General features: G+C 34.3%; 1 protein-coding gene across 1 annotated transcript in view; it reads left to right on the top strand.

The window, feature by feature from the left end:
* Positions 1-8,998: 8,998 nt before the first annotated feature.
* Positions 8,999-20,360, top strand: part of LOC149086692 (ATP-binding cassette sub-family C member 1-like) — a 28,747-nt gene continuing 17,385 nt past the window's right edge. Inside the window, exons 1-12 of the mRNA XM_089231049.1 lie at positions 8,999-9,129; positions 9,358-9,516; positions 10,676-10,850; positions 13,166-13,420; positions 13,811-13,876; positions 14,167-14,304; positions 14,743-14,889; positions 15,842-15,926; positions 17,097-17,290; positions 18,300-18,476; positions 18,875-19,042; positions 19,429-19,619. Of these exons, the coding sequence (XP_089087175.1) occupies positions 9,125-9,129; positions 9,358-9,516; positions 10,676-10,850; positions 13,166-13,420; positions 13,811-13,876; positions 14,167-14,304; positions 14,743-14,889; positions 15,842-15,926; positions 17,097-17,290; positions 18,300-18,476; positions 18,875-19,042; positions 19,429-19,619 (1,760 nt within the window). The 5' untranslated portion in view covers positions 8,999-9,124. The remainder of the gene's footprint in view (positions 9,130-9,357; positions 9,517-10,675; positions 10,851-13,165; positions 13,421-13,810; positions 13,877-14,166; positions 14,305-14,742; positions 14,890-15,841; positions 15,927-17,096; positions 17,291-18,299; positions 18,477-18,874; positions 19,043-19,428; positions 19,620-20,360) is intronic.

Here is a 20,360-nt window from a genome sequence, read left to right as displayed (position 1 = left end):
CCCCTTTATGATGGATTTATAGCGTGAAAAAACAAAATAATAATGAAAATCATCCCGGGTCCCAGTGCTGGAGCCTTGTCAGTTCATCCCTTGTGGGGGCCATGTATCGTCCTGCATCCGCACCTGCAACAAAAGGGGTCTCCCTCCCCAAGACCCTAAAAAGAAAAAGTCTGTCACGGCCCTCGAGACCGCACGCTACGGCTCCGATAAGGACTCTGAAAATTAAATAAAAAGAGTGGACACGTCCTCACATAAATGCGAACTTTTTTAAAAAAAATCATTAACCCTTTCATAAAAAGAAAAGCAAATCTAAAATAACAAATTTATAATGTATCGATTTCCAAATGAAAAATAAAAGGTTCAAAAAAATTTCGCGCTTCAATTTCTACTCCACAGGCACAACGAGATTTCAATGAGATGTGTTTTGCTGCCATCTATTGAATAAGACTTGAAAATAAAAATATCCGTTCAGATGTTAAGGTATTTGTGCTGTCATCTAGCGGGAGAAAATTAACGATTCTCGATTCTATAAGAAATTGACGATAGAAATTATTTTTTGAAGCGAATAACACAAAGGAACTTGAATTTTGTCGGAAAAATCTCATTTATATATATATATATATATATATCAACTCGTCCACAGCTACGATGGCTGGTTACCCCCCCTTCCCCTCCATTCCACTATAGGCTTCTCCTCTTATAACCGGTTTCAAGTTGACTGTTGGTTTGAATAGGCTGGAAGGTTCCTTAGGAGAGGTATCGAAGCTTCCTATAACTCCTGCAAGTGTATAAAAATTTATTTTCCATCTTTGCTCATATCTACGGTGTTTATAATTACTTTACAACACGCTTATGATTGTAAATAAAGTATTTATTTCTCGCAGCAGAGTGGCGCAGTGGAAGCGTGCTGGGCCCATAACCCAGAGGTCCGTGGATCGAAACCACGCTCTGCTAGGAATTTTTTTTCATTTTTTCCCCTCGACTCAATGATGAGCAAACACGAATCTCTCCTTCTGTAGATGGATTTAATAATCTTCCAAACTTAATTTTTCCCCAAACGAGCTTTTTTCCCCCCTTCAATTCCCTGTTTTTAGTAAACCCGTAGAGAAAAAGAGGGAAGCCCCATATTTTTTTCTTCTATCGCCTCCGTCGGCCGTGCATGTTTTTTGTTTTTTTTTCAGGTGCGATATCGCCTACTTTGGGAAACACTGATCAGTAGAGCGCGGATTATACCACGACCACCTAGATAACCTATTATCTAGGTGGTTATCTAGGTGTTATCTAGGTGATCGTGATTATACGCATTAAAAAAAAAATAGCGAAATATGCTCTAAAAATATGCAAATATGCACTTAAAATTCCAAAATAAAAACAAACAAAATATACACTAAAAGATCCTGAAAATGTTGAAAATTAGGAAATAAAGCACCAAAAGTGAGAAAAATATGCAGTAAAAACGATCACCATGAAAAAAAAAGCAGATATGTTTTTAAAATGCATTTTTTCTATTTCTAAACGGTGCAGAAGCCTTCCATCTGAACCCGTTGCATTCCGTAAATGGAGACATTTGTTCACAGGAAATTGCTCGAGTTAAATCGGGATTGAATTGAAATTTATACGTATTCTGCGTCTTGAATAAAATAAATAATGAGATTTTCTTTTCTCTCCACTTTTTAGGAGTGCGGTAGGTCATGGTACTCTGACGATCCTGTTTCCTCCACTTGTTTGGAGAGTTCAGTTTTCATCTTCCTACCTTGCATTTTGTTCTCAGTTCAAGCGTTAATCAAGATACGGCTTATGAGAAAGCATCCAATTTTAATGAAATCTCCTTGGACACTCATTGTTGTAGCCAAGTTGGTAAGTTCTAAATATACAGTGGCACCTCGACTAACGAAGATGATTCGTTTCGGAATAACGTCCGTTAGCCGAAACGCGATTTCTCATAGTTTTCTACGGAAAATCGTTTGATTCGTTCCAGCTTCTGCCCAAAATTTCAAGATATGATTTTTAAAACACCAAAGAATGCTATAGAAAAGGCAAAAACTGACTGAAGGCTAAAATGTACAGTTTCAAAATTGGATAAATGAGAATCTGCAGGAAGATGAGAGATGCTGAGCAGATATTTTTATTTTCCAGTATGTACAAGCGCTTTAGTCTACTAAGCTGGTGTTGACACGATCCAATCAAGTTCGTCCTCACCTATTAGTGATTTGGTTAGCTCATTTCTGCGTCTGATGCATGCAGATGGAAAAGATAATATCCTAGAATGTCCAGACTGTTCAGCTTGATGCTAAGAGTCTTGCATTGACAGAACGCGTGCTCTGATCTAAAAACAATGGCGCCACTTTTTTCAATGAATTTTTGATTATCCGAATCTTTCATTTTACATGAAATTATTTAAAGAATTTCAGGAAGAGAAGTGTGCGTACATCTGGAAAAAAGATTCCTAGGTGGACATGAATTAATCCGGTTCTAGTAACAGTAAATCTGATGATGATTGTCACGGAAATTCAGTTCATGAGCTATTTTGTATTAGCGCGTGCATTCATATCAACGAAAACGTTCGTTAACCAAAGCAGAAAAATTCGTCAGACGAAGCTTTCATTCGAAGAGGTATCATTGTATGGGATAGTAAGGAAAGTCCCTGGACCACATTGTACTGGGGAGGCGGTGATCGAAGAAGCATACTTCTAGTTAGAAAAAGTATCCAAATAACATGTAACATTCAGATACGTCATTTACATTACAATGGGTTGTATAGAAGTCTATTGTCGAATTGTTTCCATTAGAATATAAAAATTAACTTTTTATGTGGACACCCTGTGGTCAAAAACACAGTTAGAAAGTTGGTGCCCTGTCTCTCTTGAGGCCAAAAAAATATTACACGTTTCTAAGTGCAGTATTTACTGAGATATTCGAATTCCAAAATCAGAGCAAAATTTGGAAAGAACAGCGTAAATAAGGAAAAAGAACGTTGCCCGTTAGAGATATTTTGTTGTTCTTTCTCAATTTTGCTCCGTTTTTTCAATTTAAATATCTCAGTGAATATTGCACTTTCAAATGTGGCACTTTTTTTTGTAGGTCTCAAGAGAGACAGGGCAACAACTTTCTAATTGAATTTTCGAGGACAGGGTAGCCGTATAAAAGTTAATTTTTATATTTTAACAATTACACAATCCCTTGCAGCATGAATGGCATATCTGAGTTCTACACTTTATTTTGATACTTTTTCTAATTGCAAGTATGCCTCTCTATGATCAACGGTTCACCACTAAAATGTGGCAAAGGAACTTTACTATACACCCTGTATAGACGTTTCCTCCCTCATAAAATAACTCACCATAGGAATATTTTAAACAATTAACAGAATGACATTTTACAGAACAAATTACGTTTTTTTAATTTAATTATTCGTGTTAAATCTTACGAAGAAGACTGGAGAAATTTGCATTATTTTAGTCTATTAGAGAAGGAAAATGATATAAACAGCCTGCTTTCAAGGATTTCTACCTAATTAAATAATTTATAATAATTGATGTGTCATTATTTTCTCTACAGATAATATGCCAGATTTTAATCATCATCAGTATTTTGGAACTTATTCTCATCATTTACCAACGATATAAAATTGAGCTGAATGTTCCCGATGTCATGTTTTATAGTATTTTCTCTCAAATGGTTGCATACGTAAGTTCTTTTATACTTGTATTTTTTTCCCTTCAAATTATTTGAATATAATATTATGTGAGAATATATATAGAAAATAATAATTTCTCCCATTTATCTTTTGCCAATCCTCAAATTATCTCTCATTTTTTCTCCTCTCCGAAAATTGTTTCTCCGATTTAGTCAGACCTCTCTTACTCGAAAAATGTATTACTCGAAAAACTCTAGATCTCGAAAAATGAAAAAAATCATTTTGCATTTTCTGTACTAAATCAGTGAATTTCCACCTCCCTGTATCGAAGTAGTCTTCGAAAAACTCTTTATCTAGAAGCCAAGCCCAATGATAAGAAAGGATTATTCGTATTACAGCCCATTGTGATGATCTTGCCGATCATATAGGTGCGGCCTCCTATATAATGATTATATAGGACGTCGTGTCATAGGCGGATACTGTGATTGACGGTGGGGGGGATGGATAGCTTGATAGCATGTGTGGATAGCTTGTTCATAGGGCCGTCTTAAGAGTATCATGGGCTCTCGGGCTAAGTGGTTTTCGGAGGCCCTACTTGGTAAATCCTAGAAAATTTCAATCGGATCGTGTCCGAGTGGGCCCATGCGTTAAGACGGCACTGTTTCAGCATGACAAAAAGTCAGCTAAGCTCTTTCTCGAAAACTCTTTATCTCGAAATTTTTTTCGGTCCCGTCAGTTTCAAGATTGACAGATTTTGAGTGTATTTATTTTTTGCCGGTTCACAAATTATTTCTCTTTGGGTGGTATTCGCCGACATCGTTTGAACCAGTGTTCCTCAACCGCCGGGCCCAGGCATCAGTCAAACCGAGCCGTAATTCGTTGTTTACTTTTTACCCATTCATTTCCCATTAGTTGTGTGGAAAGACTGGGCCTTCCACTCAAAAAAAGAAATCAACCAGGCTGCGGGCTTCCAAAGTTTGAGAACTACTGGCTTAAACTATAGTCACCATTTTTGCATAGGAGATCTCGACACCTAGAACCACAACCTGTATTCCACGGTGTCAAGAGCTGTTAAATTTTCAACCATTACATCGTTCACCAGGTGGTGATATTGCCCACTTTGGGAAACACTGGTCTAGGAGAATGGATTCGATCGGTGATGTTGATTATGTTCCAAAATGTTGATAAATGTGAAAAAAGATAACACATTAAATAAGATTGATAATATAATTTATAAGTTTTTATCTCCTTATAACATTTATTTCCATTTCATTTAGTTTTTACAGCAAAATATGTGTAGTGCTACCATCACGTAAGGCAGAAACTTAGTGGATTGAATTTAAGTGATATTTCTCTCTCTCTCTCTCTCTCCGCATGATTTTTTCCACATTTATCATATTTACCAACTTCATTCGGGAACTATGCATAATCACCTGTAAAATGATAAATGTAGGAAAATGCATGACAACCAGCGGTATATATAATCACCGATTTTCACATTTACCGTAACATGTATGTAATACGCACTTGAAAACTACTCCCAACAAGATTCCAAAAAAATTAAAGGTTGATATTATTTGATAAAATAATAGTTGTCGTAACGCATGTGTCCACCCAGGCACGGCCTGGGGACGTTAACTGCATGGGGAGGGGGGAAGCGTCATTATAATGAAATTCGGTACTATGATTTTTGAGTGTATGCATGGGAATCAGTAGGCAGACCAATCAGCTAGGCAGGGAAGCCCCAAAACACCACTTTACCCTAGAGCCCATGATGTTCTTAAGATGACTCTGGGAAAAATTATTATTTTCTGTTTGAGACATTAAAAAATATCAATAAATTCTTATTTTTCTATTATTAATACTTTCAGGGACTTGCCCTGTATTTGGTTCTTTTAAATAAGATTCATGAAGTGAGGTCTTCTACTTTGTTGACTCTGTTCTGGTTTTCCATGAGTATCTGTGGCTTTCTGATGCATAAATCAGCTTTTATATTTGCTTTGAATAAGGTAAGGATTCATTTTTATTTTTCTCAAGCATCATTCATGAAAATTCAGCTGTCGATTGTAATAATTTTAATTAAAGAAAAAGAGAAAAGTATTATGTGAGACACACACACACAGTATATTTCTGGCGTTCATGATTACTAGAGCCAGACTAGGCAGATGTAACAAGTGCTGCAAAAAATAGGGGTCGTAATTAATTTACAGTAATTAAGTATAAAGTTGGGTTGTCATTGTATGATTCACAGCATACGTGCTCAACCCATGACCGGCGAGCCAAATGTGGCCCTCGCAGTCATCTGATGTGGCCCGTGACCTCAAACAACTTAATTTTGTAAAAATGAACTAAATGGCAAATTTACATATTACGTTAAGGGATACGCGGCACAGTGTCAGAGCACTTAACCCGCCTGTGGTGCGGTTTCACGTAACTCAAGCGACCCCGCAGCATATATTTATGCAGATAACTCTTAAATGGTCAATGGTAAAATTTCGCATCACTGATGACACGCTTTATATTTACTTGAGCGGCTCACGACACAGTGGCAGAGCAATATAAGAAGCCGTGATGAAGTTCCACATCATTTAAGCGCTCGGGGCATATTTACATGTCACTCAAGTGATCCCCCCCCCCTAATTTTCAAATCACTTGAGTGGCCGCAGCACATTTTCAAACCATTGAAGTAGCTCGCACTCTCATAAAGGTTAAAAATAGAAATGTACACACCGCGACAGATAAATTGCCATTGAGCACCCTTGCTGTAAATGAATATTATTGTTTCCTTACTCATTCTTTTTTCCTTCATTTAGGGGCATTCTGATGTTCATCTGATCTCATATGTGCTGGACATGGTGCATTTCCCCATGATTTACTGCGTGTTCTTCTTGTCTTTGTTTCCCGAATATTATCATCGAAAGTCTGATGAGGTAATTTTGCATTATGTAACTACAATATAAAGAAAGAACTTGTTCCTATACAAAAAGTTTGCATGAGGTGTTATTCAAAGTTGAATGAATGAAGTTCATCATTTCCAAAAGTTACATTTTTATTACACGCGTATGCACTTTATAAAAGTAAACGGGATATGACATTTTACTGGTGAACCGTTGATCCTAGAGGTATACTTCCAGTTAAAAAAAAAGTTAAAAAGTTGCCGAATAACGTGTAGTAGTCAGAAATGTCATTCATGTTGCGAGGGGTTGTATAGCTATTAAAATAAAAATATTAACTTTTATATCGTTCCCGTGTTACCAATTACAAAGTTGTTGTCCTGTCTCTCCTGATGCCAACAACAAAAAATCCATGTTTCTAAGTGCAATATTCACTGAAATATTCAAATTCGAAAAACGGAAGAAATTTGGGGGAAAAACACTACGTTTTAAATGCGAATATAAAATGGGTTTTCCGCTTTTTTCCCAACTTTCCTCCGTTTTTCGAATTCGAATATCTCAGTGAATATTGCTCTTATCTTTAATTAGAAACATTGATTTTTTTTGTTGGCATCAGCAGAGACAGGGCACAAATTTTCTAATTGGGTTTTTGAGCACGCGGGGATGGTATTAAAAGTTAATATTTTTATTTTAGTAACTAAACAGCCCCTTGCAACATAAATGACATATCTGAGTACTACACATTATTTGGAAACTTTTTCTAATTGAAAGTATACCTCCAAGATCAACGGTTCGCCAGTAAAATGCTATACCCCCTGTTGGCTATGCACCCAATGTATCTATCTATACAGTGACAGCAACTCTTATTAAAACTATTATTGAAACTATTTCCAGGATCCTTTTGAAGACGTTCCTTTCTTTTCATTCATCACTATTCATTGGTTTAATAAGTGAGTATCTTAAGCTGAAATCCTATTCAGCTGAAGTTTTTAATTACATGAAGGTTTTAAACAAAACTGCAAATATTAGAATGGCTGATGATGACACAGGGTGCATAGGAAAGTTCCTTCATCCTGGAATTTCTCGCGGACCGTTGATCCTAGAAGCACTTCCAAATTGATAAACTATCCAAATAAGTGTATATATATTGTAAAACCTGTACAGTAAAACCCGTCTATAACGATACTCTGGGGACCTAAAAAAATATTGTTGTAGACAGTTTGGACATTTGCGCTGTTTCCGATTAACGATAGAATTAGGAATTCCGCCAGGACCAAAGAAAATATCGTTATTGGAAGGTTTTACTGTATTTTTACAGATTTTGCTGATTACAGATTTTTACAGATTTATACTATTGAGATTTCTTTTGCTATTGTTCCTTCCTGCTTACGCTTCTGTATTGTATATATATATATATATTTTATCACGTTGTGAGTATGGATTTCCGTGTTTACATTCTGAGTATGAATATCTGTCACGATGTGAATGCAACATCACGAGTTGCATTCGTAATTTAATAAAATATAAATACAAATCTGTAGACCTCAAATAAGTCATCTGTACTGCAAGGGATTATAAAGTTATTAAAATTAAAAATCAAAGTGGTTGCCCTGCCTCTCCTGAATTCAACAAAATAAATGTTCTATGTTTGTGCTACATTCGCTTAGATACTTGAATTAAAAGAAACCTTGAAAATCAAGGGAAAGAACCACATATGAAGCGTAAAATGAGCTTGTCCGTTAATTTATGCGGTTCTTTCTCATATTTTTAGTGATTTTGAATTCAAATATCGCAGCGAATGTTGCAGTTCAAAAGATGAAAATTTTTTGATGAGCTCCCGACAGAGACAGGGAAACAGCTTTCTAACTGGGTAGGACAGGCTGCCCAAATGAAAATTAATTTTTATTAATTTCAATAACTATATAACCCCTTGTAACACGAATGATGTATCTGAGGTCTACACGTTGTTAGGATACTTTTTCCAATTGGAAGTATGCTTCTAAGATCAACGGTTCCTGAGTTATTCCAGGATAAAGGGATTTACCTATGCACCTTGTACACAGGGTAATTCCATAATTCTCTTTGCCACATTTTACTGGGCTAACCGTTCATCCTAGAAGTTTACTTCTAATTAGGAAAAAGTACTCAATGGCTAGAGTTGATGTTTGGTGAAGTAGATTATATTGTGTATGTAATAATGTAAATACAGTAAAACCTCTTCTTCACGGACACCCTCTTAGATGCGGTTACCCCTCTTTTACGGCCAAATAATGTAATTTCAACTTGTATAATAAAAGTATGCATTTCAAAACCCCTGATTATCGGTCACCTCTCTTTTAAGGACGAACGAACTTTTTTGTCCTGCCGCGGTGACCGTATAGAAGGGACACATTTTACTTTCAAAATCTTGTCATTAATTTGCGAAAACCCTGCACTTCTGTCGTTTTATTGACATATTTTACATAAATTCATTAACAGATATGTTTGTCTTGGTGCTGAGAAACTTTTAACTCCTGCTGATTTCGGAAAATTACCATCAAGATTGAAAGCTCATCATGTCTGGCGATGTTTTTCAAAGAGATGGAGTAAAACTATGAGGTCAATATTTTTTCCATTAATTGAGAATGCTTACTCTCGTGCAAGACAAAATTTATTACACATGATTTATAAAACAATACGCTATTAGCATTTAAATGATTCACTTATGGACATATTCTTGAACATTCGTTGTTTTTTGCTTTGTTTGAAGACAAAATGCATTTTTTCTTCTTTTTACTTTTGAAGCACAAAAATAAATTTTCATAAATATATTTCTTGATGTTTTAGGAGTAAAAAATGCCCAGATGATCAGGATGCATCAGATGACATTTCTGGCTTTGGTTTGGCATGTATTTTGGTCAGAGCTTTTCCTTGGCATTTCTCAATAACCATCATTTTTCACATAGTCTATGTTGCTTTGGCTTTTGTCCCACCTTTGCTGCTAGAGTAAGATATTATATTACTGAAATTTTTTGCATATAAACCTGTTGTTAACATATTACTGAAATTTTTTCATAGATTATAGCAGGGGTGCACAACCACCTGTCCGCAGACCAAATCCGGCCCGCGAAAGATGTTCCGGTAGATAACTCTCAATACACAAATCCCTATAATAACCTATCATAACCATATTTCCTTCATAAAAATATAGAAATTTGGATCAATACGAGAAAATGCAAATTAGATCCAAAAAATTGTCAAAGGCAAGTAAATTCCACAATTACAGCCAGACAAACTGTCAAAAGCGGGTAAAGTCGTCATTGACAGGAAAAACAAAATTGTCAAAGGCAAGTAAAGTTGTCAACTGCAAATAATGCTGCCAAAGGCAAGTACAGCTCTCAAATACCAGTTTAGTTGCCAATTATAGCCCGAAAAATTGTCAAAGGTGAGTAAAGTTGTCATTGACAGCCAAAAAAAAATTTCAGAGGTAGGCGAATTTGTCAATTACATCGAAAAAAAAAGTCGGAGGCAAGTAAAGTGTGTGTGTGTGTCACCAGTTGTCAAATACAGAAAAATAAATTGTCACAGGCCAGTAAATTTGCAAAGTATAGTCCATATGGTCATCTTGTGTATATAAATCTCTGGCCCGCGTGTGGCAGAAATACCACATATCTGTTACCTCGGACTGAAAAGGTTATGCACCAGTTACACACACACAGTTTAATATGAAATATATAAATTTGCATTACCTAAATAGCGTACTGTATACTGTATGTTGATTAAAAAAAATTAAGGAAATATCGTTGTGTTTCAAATAACACCTGACCCAATGGTTAAACTCCTTCCAGTTTGGGAATATTAGGGGTTCCCTGAATGATCACTATATTCATCACTTTAAAGGTTCAAAAAAGATCAACTCAGTTTACTGTTTATGAAATGAAAAAAAAATGCGGTTACGTATATTTTGAAGCCCGATGTAACCAGGCAACATACATAACAGGGTTTGGTCAAATAATCATAAAGTTTAGTTATTTGTATGCATATTTGAAAAGTATATCTGTTGTATATCTGATGTGTTGTGTGATTAGAATATTTTTCAATCATTTTACCATGTACTTGAAATGAAATTTATAAGACTGACAAAAAATTATGAAATTTCTTTCAGTGCTTTGATATCATTCTTGTTGAATGATGATTATCTGTGGAAAGGACTCATTTATGCTGGCACTTTGTTTTTTGCTGACTTTTTGGGAAGAGCATTCCATAACATAAGCATGTTCTATTCGGAAGCCTTCTCATTACAGTCAAGGTCCTCACTTGTTCTGGCCGTGTACAAAAAAGTTCGTATTCTTATATTTTTTACTTGTGTGATATTATAAGATTATATGACAATTTACAACTCCTCTGCTACGACGTAACAATGAATAAATATCATGTCACAGAAACAGTTTTGAACTTAATTGTGATTTGATGGAGTAGTTGTTTGAATCATTAGCTGTAAAAGACTTAAAAGTATTCTAAAACAAGGGTTTCCAACTTAATGTTTCTCGCGGAACCCTTGATAAGGCTGTTTCGCGGGACTTTTGATGAAGATGAGGTTTTCTCACGTAACTCAAACAAATATTTGAATATTTATCAAAAAAAAAAGTCCCTAAATACTGCCGTTTCAAAAGTATCATAGCCAAAATTCCAGAGGGCTTAGGAACCCCCACCCCCCCCAAATGAAACATATTTATTGTCATAAATCATTGTGCCAGATCTTATCGTGGAAGCCCCTATGCAAAGAGAGGCTGACAGAGCTCCAGCCCGGAGGCCAGAGATGATTCTCTCTCACACCATTTTTTGTTTTTTTCACACTACAAATTCATAATAGATGGGCCGTTAACAATCTGACTTAGGGGCCCACTAAAGATCCCAGCGTAGGGTCCCTACTGCAGGATGTGGACACCATGGGTCCCCGGGCTGTGCTCGGATGAGACTCATGTGCTAAAATGGCCCTAGGTGTCCCGTAAAGTACCCGTAATTCCGGAATTCAAGAAGTCTCACTTTTCGTGGATAAAAAAATTTCCAAAAAAGAATCCCCAAAAAACAAAAAAAAACAAAAAAACACGAATCAATAGGTTTGATTATAACCATCACCACACGGAAGAAGAACTTCCGTACATATTCTTATAAGGGTAGGCCTGGCGGGGCATTAGCACGTAGACCCGGGACAAATATCTTATGATTTTTCTCTGTCTCTTTTTTTTTTCTACTATAAAAAAATTTATTTCATTATAAAGGAGGCCCACCAAATATCTCAGGAACCTGGCTGTAGGTTGTGGGGACCATGGATGAGTACCGAAATGCTCGCAGGAAAAGGATAAACTTTATAGCTGAATTAAATGTGCCCTCTAACTTTTTTCCCCGTAGATAGTGGACGCATTCTCTTTTATTTCACCTGCACAGACCTGTTGTTTCTCTGCGCACGAAATTTGCATGTCTCGATATCTGCGCGAAATGAAAATAAATGCTACCTTATATAATATAGCGAATTTTTTTGTGCTCAGCAAAAACATTTTGTGCACAGGGAAGCATTTTCAGTCACTTTCAGACTTTGAACGTCCATATTTTGCGAAAGTATTCACTATGAAAAAATGGTGCCTTTCTTAGTTACTTTTGTCCATAACCAATAAACGGGTAAAAATAAATCAATTTTTATCAGTGAAAATGTGCCTTCTAGAAAGCATTGAAAATAAGTGTGCTGCAGTATAGTTACTGTGTGTATTTGTTATATTACATGTAAAACATCATTGAACTGGAACTACTGCTGTCACCTATCAAATAAAAAATACACCAATTGTCATTCTTTGATTGAAATTGATGATCGAATTTCGACTAATGTTCCGCATAAAAAAAGTCAGTATTGCGTGATATTAATAAATATTTTATAAGCAATAATATATATTAGTTAAATTGTCAAATTTGCCTCGAAATTTTAACAAATGTCCTTTGTTTAGTAAGATGCGCAACAGTAGTCCAAAACATCCGCCTTAGCTTTTCGAAATTGTAATTACGAAGGATATAGACTAGACAGTTCGATTATGGTGTCTTTCGTTTACAATTGCAAAAAAGTCTTGCGCATCTTAATAATGTTAGTTTAACGCACACAAACAACAACTGTTAAAATTACTAATCAAACTTGATAATTCAACTGATATTATATTTTGCTCAAAAAATATTTTTCAATATCATTCTGTATTGATTTTTTCCATGCAGCGCATAAATCAAAAACCGTTCACGAGTTTTAATCGAAGAATTACTAGTTTTATTTTTTATTTGATACGTGACAGCAGTAGTTCCAGTAAAGTGATGTTTCTTACAGATAATATATATATGTATACAGGGTGATTACCCCCTCCCCCCCCCGATGCTGACGTAATACTTGAATGACCCCTTAGAATCCAAAATAAAGAACAGCTTCACGAGTATTATTAATAAGAAATTTTTCTTCTTCTTTGAAAGCTTTCCGGATTTTTAAGGGTTCCGTGGCGTTTGATCATGCGGAACCACAAAAACCTGTCACGGAACCCCCAGAGTTCCACAGAACACCAGTTAGAAACCCATGTTCTAGAATTTTGTCAGTGAAAATTCTCAAACGTTTCTCTAATTTCAGTCTCTGAAACTTTCAAGTAGAGCAAGACAGGATTACACATGTGGAGAAATGATCAATCTTATGTCAGTGGATGTTGAGAAAGTTGCAGATTTCTGCTCCTACTTTGGCTACGCTATCGGTTCTCCAATAAAATTGATCGTTTCAGTAATGCTTCTGTGGCAGTACCTTGGTCCATCATGCTTAGCTGGTGCTCTTGTTATGTGTATATTATTAGCAATCAACATGTACATGATGAAAAAAGCCTCGAAATTTCAAGTAAATAGTTTATGTTGCATTTTACGAAGTGAAATTAATAAAAATGAATTAAGTATAGTTTATATTATTATTATTATTTTATTTGTATTATTGTACAGTTTCACGTTGAATTTAGGAAATTATGATTTGATTTTGTTTGAGAAATAGTGTTGTAATTTGTGTTAAAAAGAAGAAATTCTGATGCTGTGTCATTGAAGATAATTCATTTTTCTCAGTCTAAAGATTATTATTTAGGCCAAAGATCAAGGATTGGTAATTCAATGTTGTTATTGATGTATTTTTGTTCACTTTTTTGAAATGAAAAACTGATTTTGTTTTCCTCAAGACTTCTACTTTTTTTCAATGTGGAATATTTCTATATCTTTTACACATATATATTGAATTATATAGGAAAAGCAGATGGAGACTAAAGATAATCGTTTGAAATTATTGACTGAAATTATCAATGGAATAAAAGTGAGATATCAATAAACTTTTCTTTTTTCCCCCCATATGATTTATTTGATGGCATTTCAGTGCTAAAGAGTCATTTTGTCCACATTTGCGGGAGAAATCTTCAATGATGATAGGTGATTAGTTACTATTGAACATGCAGACAAAAAGTCTGGAAGAAACGTCTCAAATTATTATGGACCATGATTCATTAGCTCGGAAATATCATCCTTCTTTTATTTATTATTATTAAAAAATTGGCTTTAGTAAAACACCTTATAACATATGTAAGCTACATGTATTTTTTTTTTAAGGTGCTCAAGTTATATGCATGGGAGATTCCATTCATGAACAAGATCATGTCAATCAGAACGTCAGAAGTGAAAATGATCAGAGCTTTTCAATTATGTTGTGCAGCTTGTTGTTTCATTTGGGGATGTTCACCTTTCATTGTGAGTTTTTTTTTAGCATTTAATACGTTCTGTTCAAAAATTTTTATAATCAACTTCTAGCATTTGTTTTTTTGTTATTTTAAAGTTAAAAAGCTTTCAAAATGAACAGAAGTTGTATTAAGCACTGAACAACCAGACTCGAGACACCTCAATCCTTATGTAGATGGATGAAATGCATTCGAGCTACTCTCCATTCTTCAACGTTCAACGAAGCACCTTCAGAAAAAATGTTTGTCGACTTGCTTTGGCAAATGCATTGAACAATGGAACCGTTGCATATCATCTGAAGGAAGATACTTTTAGAAATAATAAATTTATTATTTGCTGTGACTGTATTGTACTTGATTTTTCATGGTTTTACTCAGTTCTTATGGAACTCGCCCTGTAGTTTTATAGCTCATATAACTTAGCGTAATTTGTTTTATTACTTTTTTCTAGATTGCGGCTCTGAGTTTCATGACATACATTTTGGTGGATGAAAAAAATGTTCTGAATCCAAAAATAGTGTTTGTTTCATTGAGTCTTTTGAATATTTTAAGAGATGCAGTAATGGATGTGCCCAATACCACAGCAGACATGATTGAGGTAAAATTATAATCAGCATTGTTTGATGCGAGTTTATGTACTGAAATCCACATAATATTAACATTGACGCGGGAAATATAACATCTATCACTTTTACCGTCACCACGTCCATTACAAGTCATTTTTATTGTCCTTAGAGGTGTCTGACTGGATTGAAAATTTTGCTTTCATTAGAAACAAAATCATTTTTTTAAATATTTTTATTAATTTTATGCTTACTTTTTTCTTTAACCACTTGCCTGATTTTCCCGTGTCTGACACGGGCATCCGCTTCTTCCTGAAATTTATTTGCTCATGTATAGCACGGGCACCGTAATCCCGTGCAAATAAGCAGGCTATTTTTACTATCAGGAGCATACTTTTTGATATTCGTTAAAAATATGCACCTAGAGGGCGCTGACTTTTAATGAATTGTAAAAATTTAACTAAATCAGCACAAAAGCTATGACTTCATGCGATATTCGCCTGCAGATGGGCACACGTACTAACCGAAACACGGTGACCCAGTCCATATTTCGAACAATTTCTAACCGATAGGTCACCGCCGGGGGAAACATGGTGACACTAGATGAAGCGGGTATGGCCAACATCTTCTATAGCCTCTCCGCGCGAAACTTTGACATCTATTTTACCTGTAGCCATTGGATATAGTAGTCCGACGTATCCGAAATCTTGGTAAAATCTTTTGGTAAAATTGACGACTTCAGTGACGTCACGACCTTCGCGCGGAGGCTTTCTGCTATAGAAGGTGTTGGTATGGACTGCTATTATAGAGGTATTTGGGATCCCGATAGATCAGTTTTGGTTCTCGCAATCTTTTACGCATAACAATTTGATTTTTAATAATGCAAAATTTTATCCTATTGATAATTATAATACTGTATATAGTAAATATTGTATATGATTTTTTTTAAGCTTGTTTTGAAGGCAACTTTTTTCTTTTTTAAGGTAGGTTTATGTTTCATTGAAGAGATTGAGTAAATTTCTTAGTGCCGAAGAATATGATATAAAAATGATTGGAAATGAGCCAGACAATGGTAACTGAATTAACTTAAATAATAATAAAACGTTCACTTGTACACATGCCATTAAACTAAGAGTTAATAGGGGAAAAAAATCTATCCATCCCTTTTTGTTAAGAAAAACCTTAAAGCTTTTTCGAAGATTTCTATTCATCATTGCTTTTATTAATTATAATACATTCATAACTGTCGCATGTGAACATTATATAAAAATAGTAGAAGATTCAGTAACATATGAAGAATTTCAAATACATACGTTACAAAAAAAAAAAAATCTAGAGAATAGAGCTTTATCAGTCAGATATTTTCTATTAGTACCATGTACGAACAGAAAATATCTTGACAACTGATGGAAATAATATAATTTTTTTTCTTTCAAATATGTAATGAACTGCAATAAATGATAAATATCAGTTGAATCTCATTCTAGGTATACAGTATATATAATCAAATATACAGGGTGTCCTAATGCAGTCTTCATCTCATCAACCGTCCGTAGAGGTATCGTTTCAGTTAAAAAGAAATCCTCAAAAGACGTTGAAAAATTACCCTGTACCAGTTTTGAGAGTGAAAATACAGTGTGTAACAAAATAAAACATATAAGTTTTTATACGGTCCCCCTGTCCTCTAACTTCTAATTGGAAAGTTGTTGTCCCGTTTCTCTTAAGGCCAACAAAAGAATTCCAAGTTTCTAAGTGCAACATTGGGTGAGATATTCGAATTCAAAAATCGGAGAAAAGTTGGGAAACGATAGCGTAAATAAGAGAAAAGACGTTTAAATTTTTTAAAAGAAAAATAATTACCCGTTGGTTTTCGCTGTTCTTTCCCAACTTTTCTCCAATTATTGAATCCAAATATCTCCGCGAATATTGCACTTGGAAACATGTAATTTTTCTGTGTTGGTCTCAGGAGATACAGAGCAACAACTTTCCAATTGGAACTTAGAAGACAAAGGGACCGTATAAAAATTTAGATTCTTTTATTTTGTGACACGCTGTATTTTCATTCCCAAAACTGGTGCAGGGTAATTTTTGAACGCCTTTTGAGCATTTTTTAAAGTAAAACTATACTTCTACGACGGACGGTTGATGAGATAAAGGCCACATTAGCGCTTACAGAACAGCCTGTATAAACTATACGACATTCTATTTTATTCTGCCTGATATTATCCTTATTCTATTACAGGAAAAGTAATTTCGATAAATAGATCAACATTCTCTTGGGATGACAGAGACGACCCAGTATTGAGAGATATCACTTTTCATGCAGAAAGAGGAAGTCTCATATTTGTGATAGGACCTGTAGGATGTGGAAAATCATCTATTCTATCAGCAATTCTTGGTGATTTATACAAGTTAGAAGGATCAGTAGAGATAAAAGTAAATCATTCTTTACATACAACGCGAGATAGAAAGTTTTAAACTTTGCGATAATTTGAAAAATAATTAAATAAATTTTTATAGCATTAACTATTCCTAATTTGTAAAACGTAAAGAGTATATGGATTGTTCTTATTTTTAAGGATTCTCACATTTGAGGATGCATTTATTCTTCTTTTGATGCCTAAAAGTTTAGATATAAGAATTTATGATTCCCTGAAGAAATGTGATATAAATACAGTATAAAAACTATGTTCTTCACATGACCAACTAATGATCAACATGACCAACTTCGCCATAACTCATATAGCGAAATTTATAAACAATATTACTTAATGTTTCCCTTCCAAGTTAGATAACAGGAGAGAGTGGGGGAGGAATGTTTCTCCGTTATCTTTTCGGAGTTCTATAGAAATTCACGTACAGAATAAATGATAGAAAAGACCTAGAGTATTTATCTTCCATGTTTTTTTATTATTAATTATTCTAGATTTCGGGTGGGGGGCGGGGAACATTTATCATTGCACTAGATCGTAAAAAAAATATTCTTCTTGAAAACTGGTGGTAATTTCTAGAAGGTTTAGTGATTTCCACTATGGCAGTTATAATGCTGAGTATATGAGATTTTATAAAGCTTTCGGGGAAATTTTACAAACCACTAAAAGGGTTAAAGAATTAACTCATTGTTAAAGAGATTGAATGCTCATAGATTTGGCCTTTGAACGAATTATGTATTTCGATGTTTCAACAACCAAATTTTTGTTATTCTCAAAGAATTTATTCCATTTACAAGAGGCAGATTAATTGAAATATAACAAATTAGTTGAATTATTCCAAAAAAAAAATTGGAAAACGTTTATAACATTATAAGTTACATTATAAGTTCGTATGACGTATTTTAATACGTAAGCCTTTTTAAATCTTATAAACTTTTCTTCCAAGTATCTAATTTTTTCGGAACAATTTAATTAATTTTTTTTTTGTATTTCAATTAAACCGTCTCTTGCAGGGTAAAATAGCATATGTCCCCCAACAAGCATGGATCTTGAATCGCACTCTCAAAGAAAATATCATTTTTGTGAAGCCTATGATGAAGAAAAGGTATGACCACATCTTGGACGCTTGCTGTTTGAAGCCAGATTTAGAAATCTTGCCTGCTGGAGATGATACTGAAATTGGGGAGAAAGTATGGATGTCTTTCAAATTTTTTTCACTCTTTCTACAATATTATAACATACCAATATTAATGAATGTATAACAAATATGCTCTATACTATATAATTTTGTGTAGGTATTATTTGTGTGAGAGGAAATTTTTGTGTGTGAGATAACCACCCTCAGAATATAACTACACTGCAAAAATTAGGATGCTAATGTTTTATATTTGAAATTTGCTAAATTTTTATTCAAATTACATATTAATCTAAAATTATTAGTTTTAGCAAACTATCTTCGCAAACTTTTTGAACTTTCTTATAGAAATGGTGTAAACTAACGTACGTACGACGATACATACTATGCATATCTATTATGTATATCATTCTACATTCTATATTTCTGTAGCTTTTACTACTTTCTTTTTAGGGTGTCAATCTGAGTGGAGGTCAGAAACAACGAGTGAGTTTAGCTCGTGCAGTGTATCATGATGCCGAAATCTACTTGCTTGATGACCCGCTGAGCTCGGTCGATGCTCATGTTGGAAAACATATCTTCGATCATGTAATAGGAAGGCAAGGACTCCTGAAAAGAAAGGTTTATGGTCTTATCTTGTTGCAAAAAGTGTGAAATGTAAACACGAATTATTACAGTTATCACATGACTATTCTTTACATATTATCATTTTTACTTCCGCGCAGGTGATCAGGTGCTTATCTCGAGGGATTTCTAACCTAAAAAATTATTTACATGAAAAACTGATTTATAAAATAAAATTTATTAACAATTTTGAATAAAAAAATAATTATCGAAATACTTATAATAGGTGATAAGTAAAATAAAAAATAATCGGTGAAGACTTCGTAATGATTTTAATTTCGGCAGCAAAAGTTAAAATGAAGTAACAATCTTTCCTCTTTGCAGGATAATTTTTTTTTTAAATAACTCTTTTTTTTTTGAAATAACATATTTTCTAATTTCAGACTCGTATATTAACAACTCATAACATATCATATCTTCATCAAGCTGATTGCATTTATTCTGTGAGAGATGGTAGAATTGAAGAAAAGGGAACATATACCGAACTTATGAATAAGGGTGGATTTTTTGCTGAACTAATGCAAGAATATTCTCAGCTTCCAACGAATTATGAAACTGATTTTACTAACATGATGTAAGTTGAACTTCCAGGTTTCTAAAAAAATTTTTCGCATTTTGTATACAAAAAAGACTTTTAATCTAATCTGATTGTTTCACGGATGCAGTTTTTATGCAATGATGAAGCAAGAAGAGAACACATACAGAACATATACAGGGTGGAAACTCGAGTCTGTTTCAGCTCAAATAACTGGTGAACCGTTGGTTATAATAATAACTTTAATAAATAATAATAAATATAAAATAATAAATATTACTCAATAAATATTATAATAACTGTTGGTCATCCTACGTCTCCCTCACTGAACTCAAGCGCCAACTCAATATGCAACCGCTTTTCGCCCGTAGACATATCTCTCGATTAACTTTCCTTTTCAAAATCCATCATGGCCATTTTCATACCGATACTTCAGTTTTCTAACTCCAGCTTCATACTTTTCAAAAAGAATTCATCTTTGCATCCACAGATTGTTCAAATTTAGTTTCTTTCTTCGAACAATAACCGATTGGAACAACCTCCCGTCAAACATTATTGATTATACAATACTTCCTGATTTCCTTTGTAACATCAATCGTCTCTGTCCAACTTCACCACCGCATTCCCTTTTATAGGCCTCGGGAAAGCAATATTGTATAAATAAATAAATGAATGAATAAAGTCGGACTCCGATATCATGATAACAAATTGTACGATCGTACGCGATATAATGATACGTGTATGAATTACCATCGTATATCATAAAGAACGATTTATCAT

The sequence above is a fragment of the Pholcus phalangioides genome, unplaced genomic scaffold (assembly GCF_987345545.1).
Source record: "Pholcus phalangioides strain wild (caught in Gottingen) unplaced genomic scaffold, Ppha-v1.0 ptg000004l_1, whole genome shotgun sequence".
Lineage (NCBI taxonomy): Eukaryota > Metazoa > Arthropoda > Arachnida > Araneae > Pholcidae > Pholcus > Pholcus phalangioides.
The sequence above is the reverse complement of the archived record's forward strand: the minus strand, read 5'-3'. Positions and strand labels throughout refer to the sequence as shown.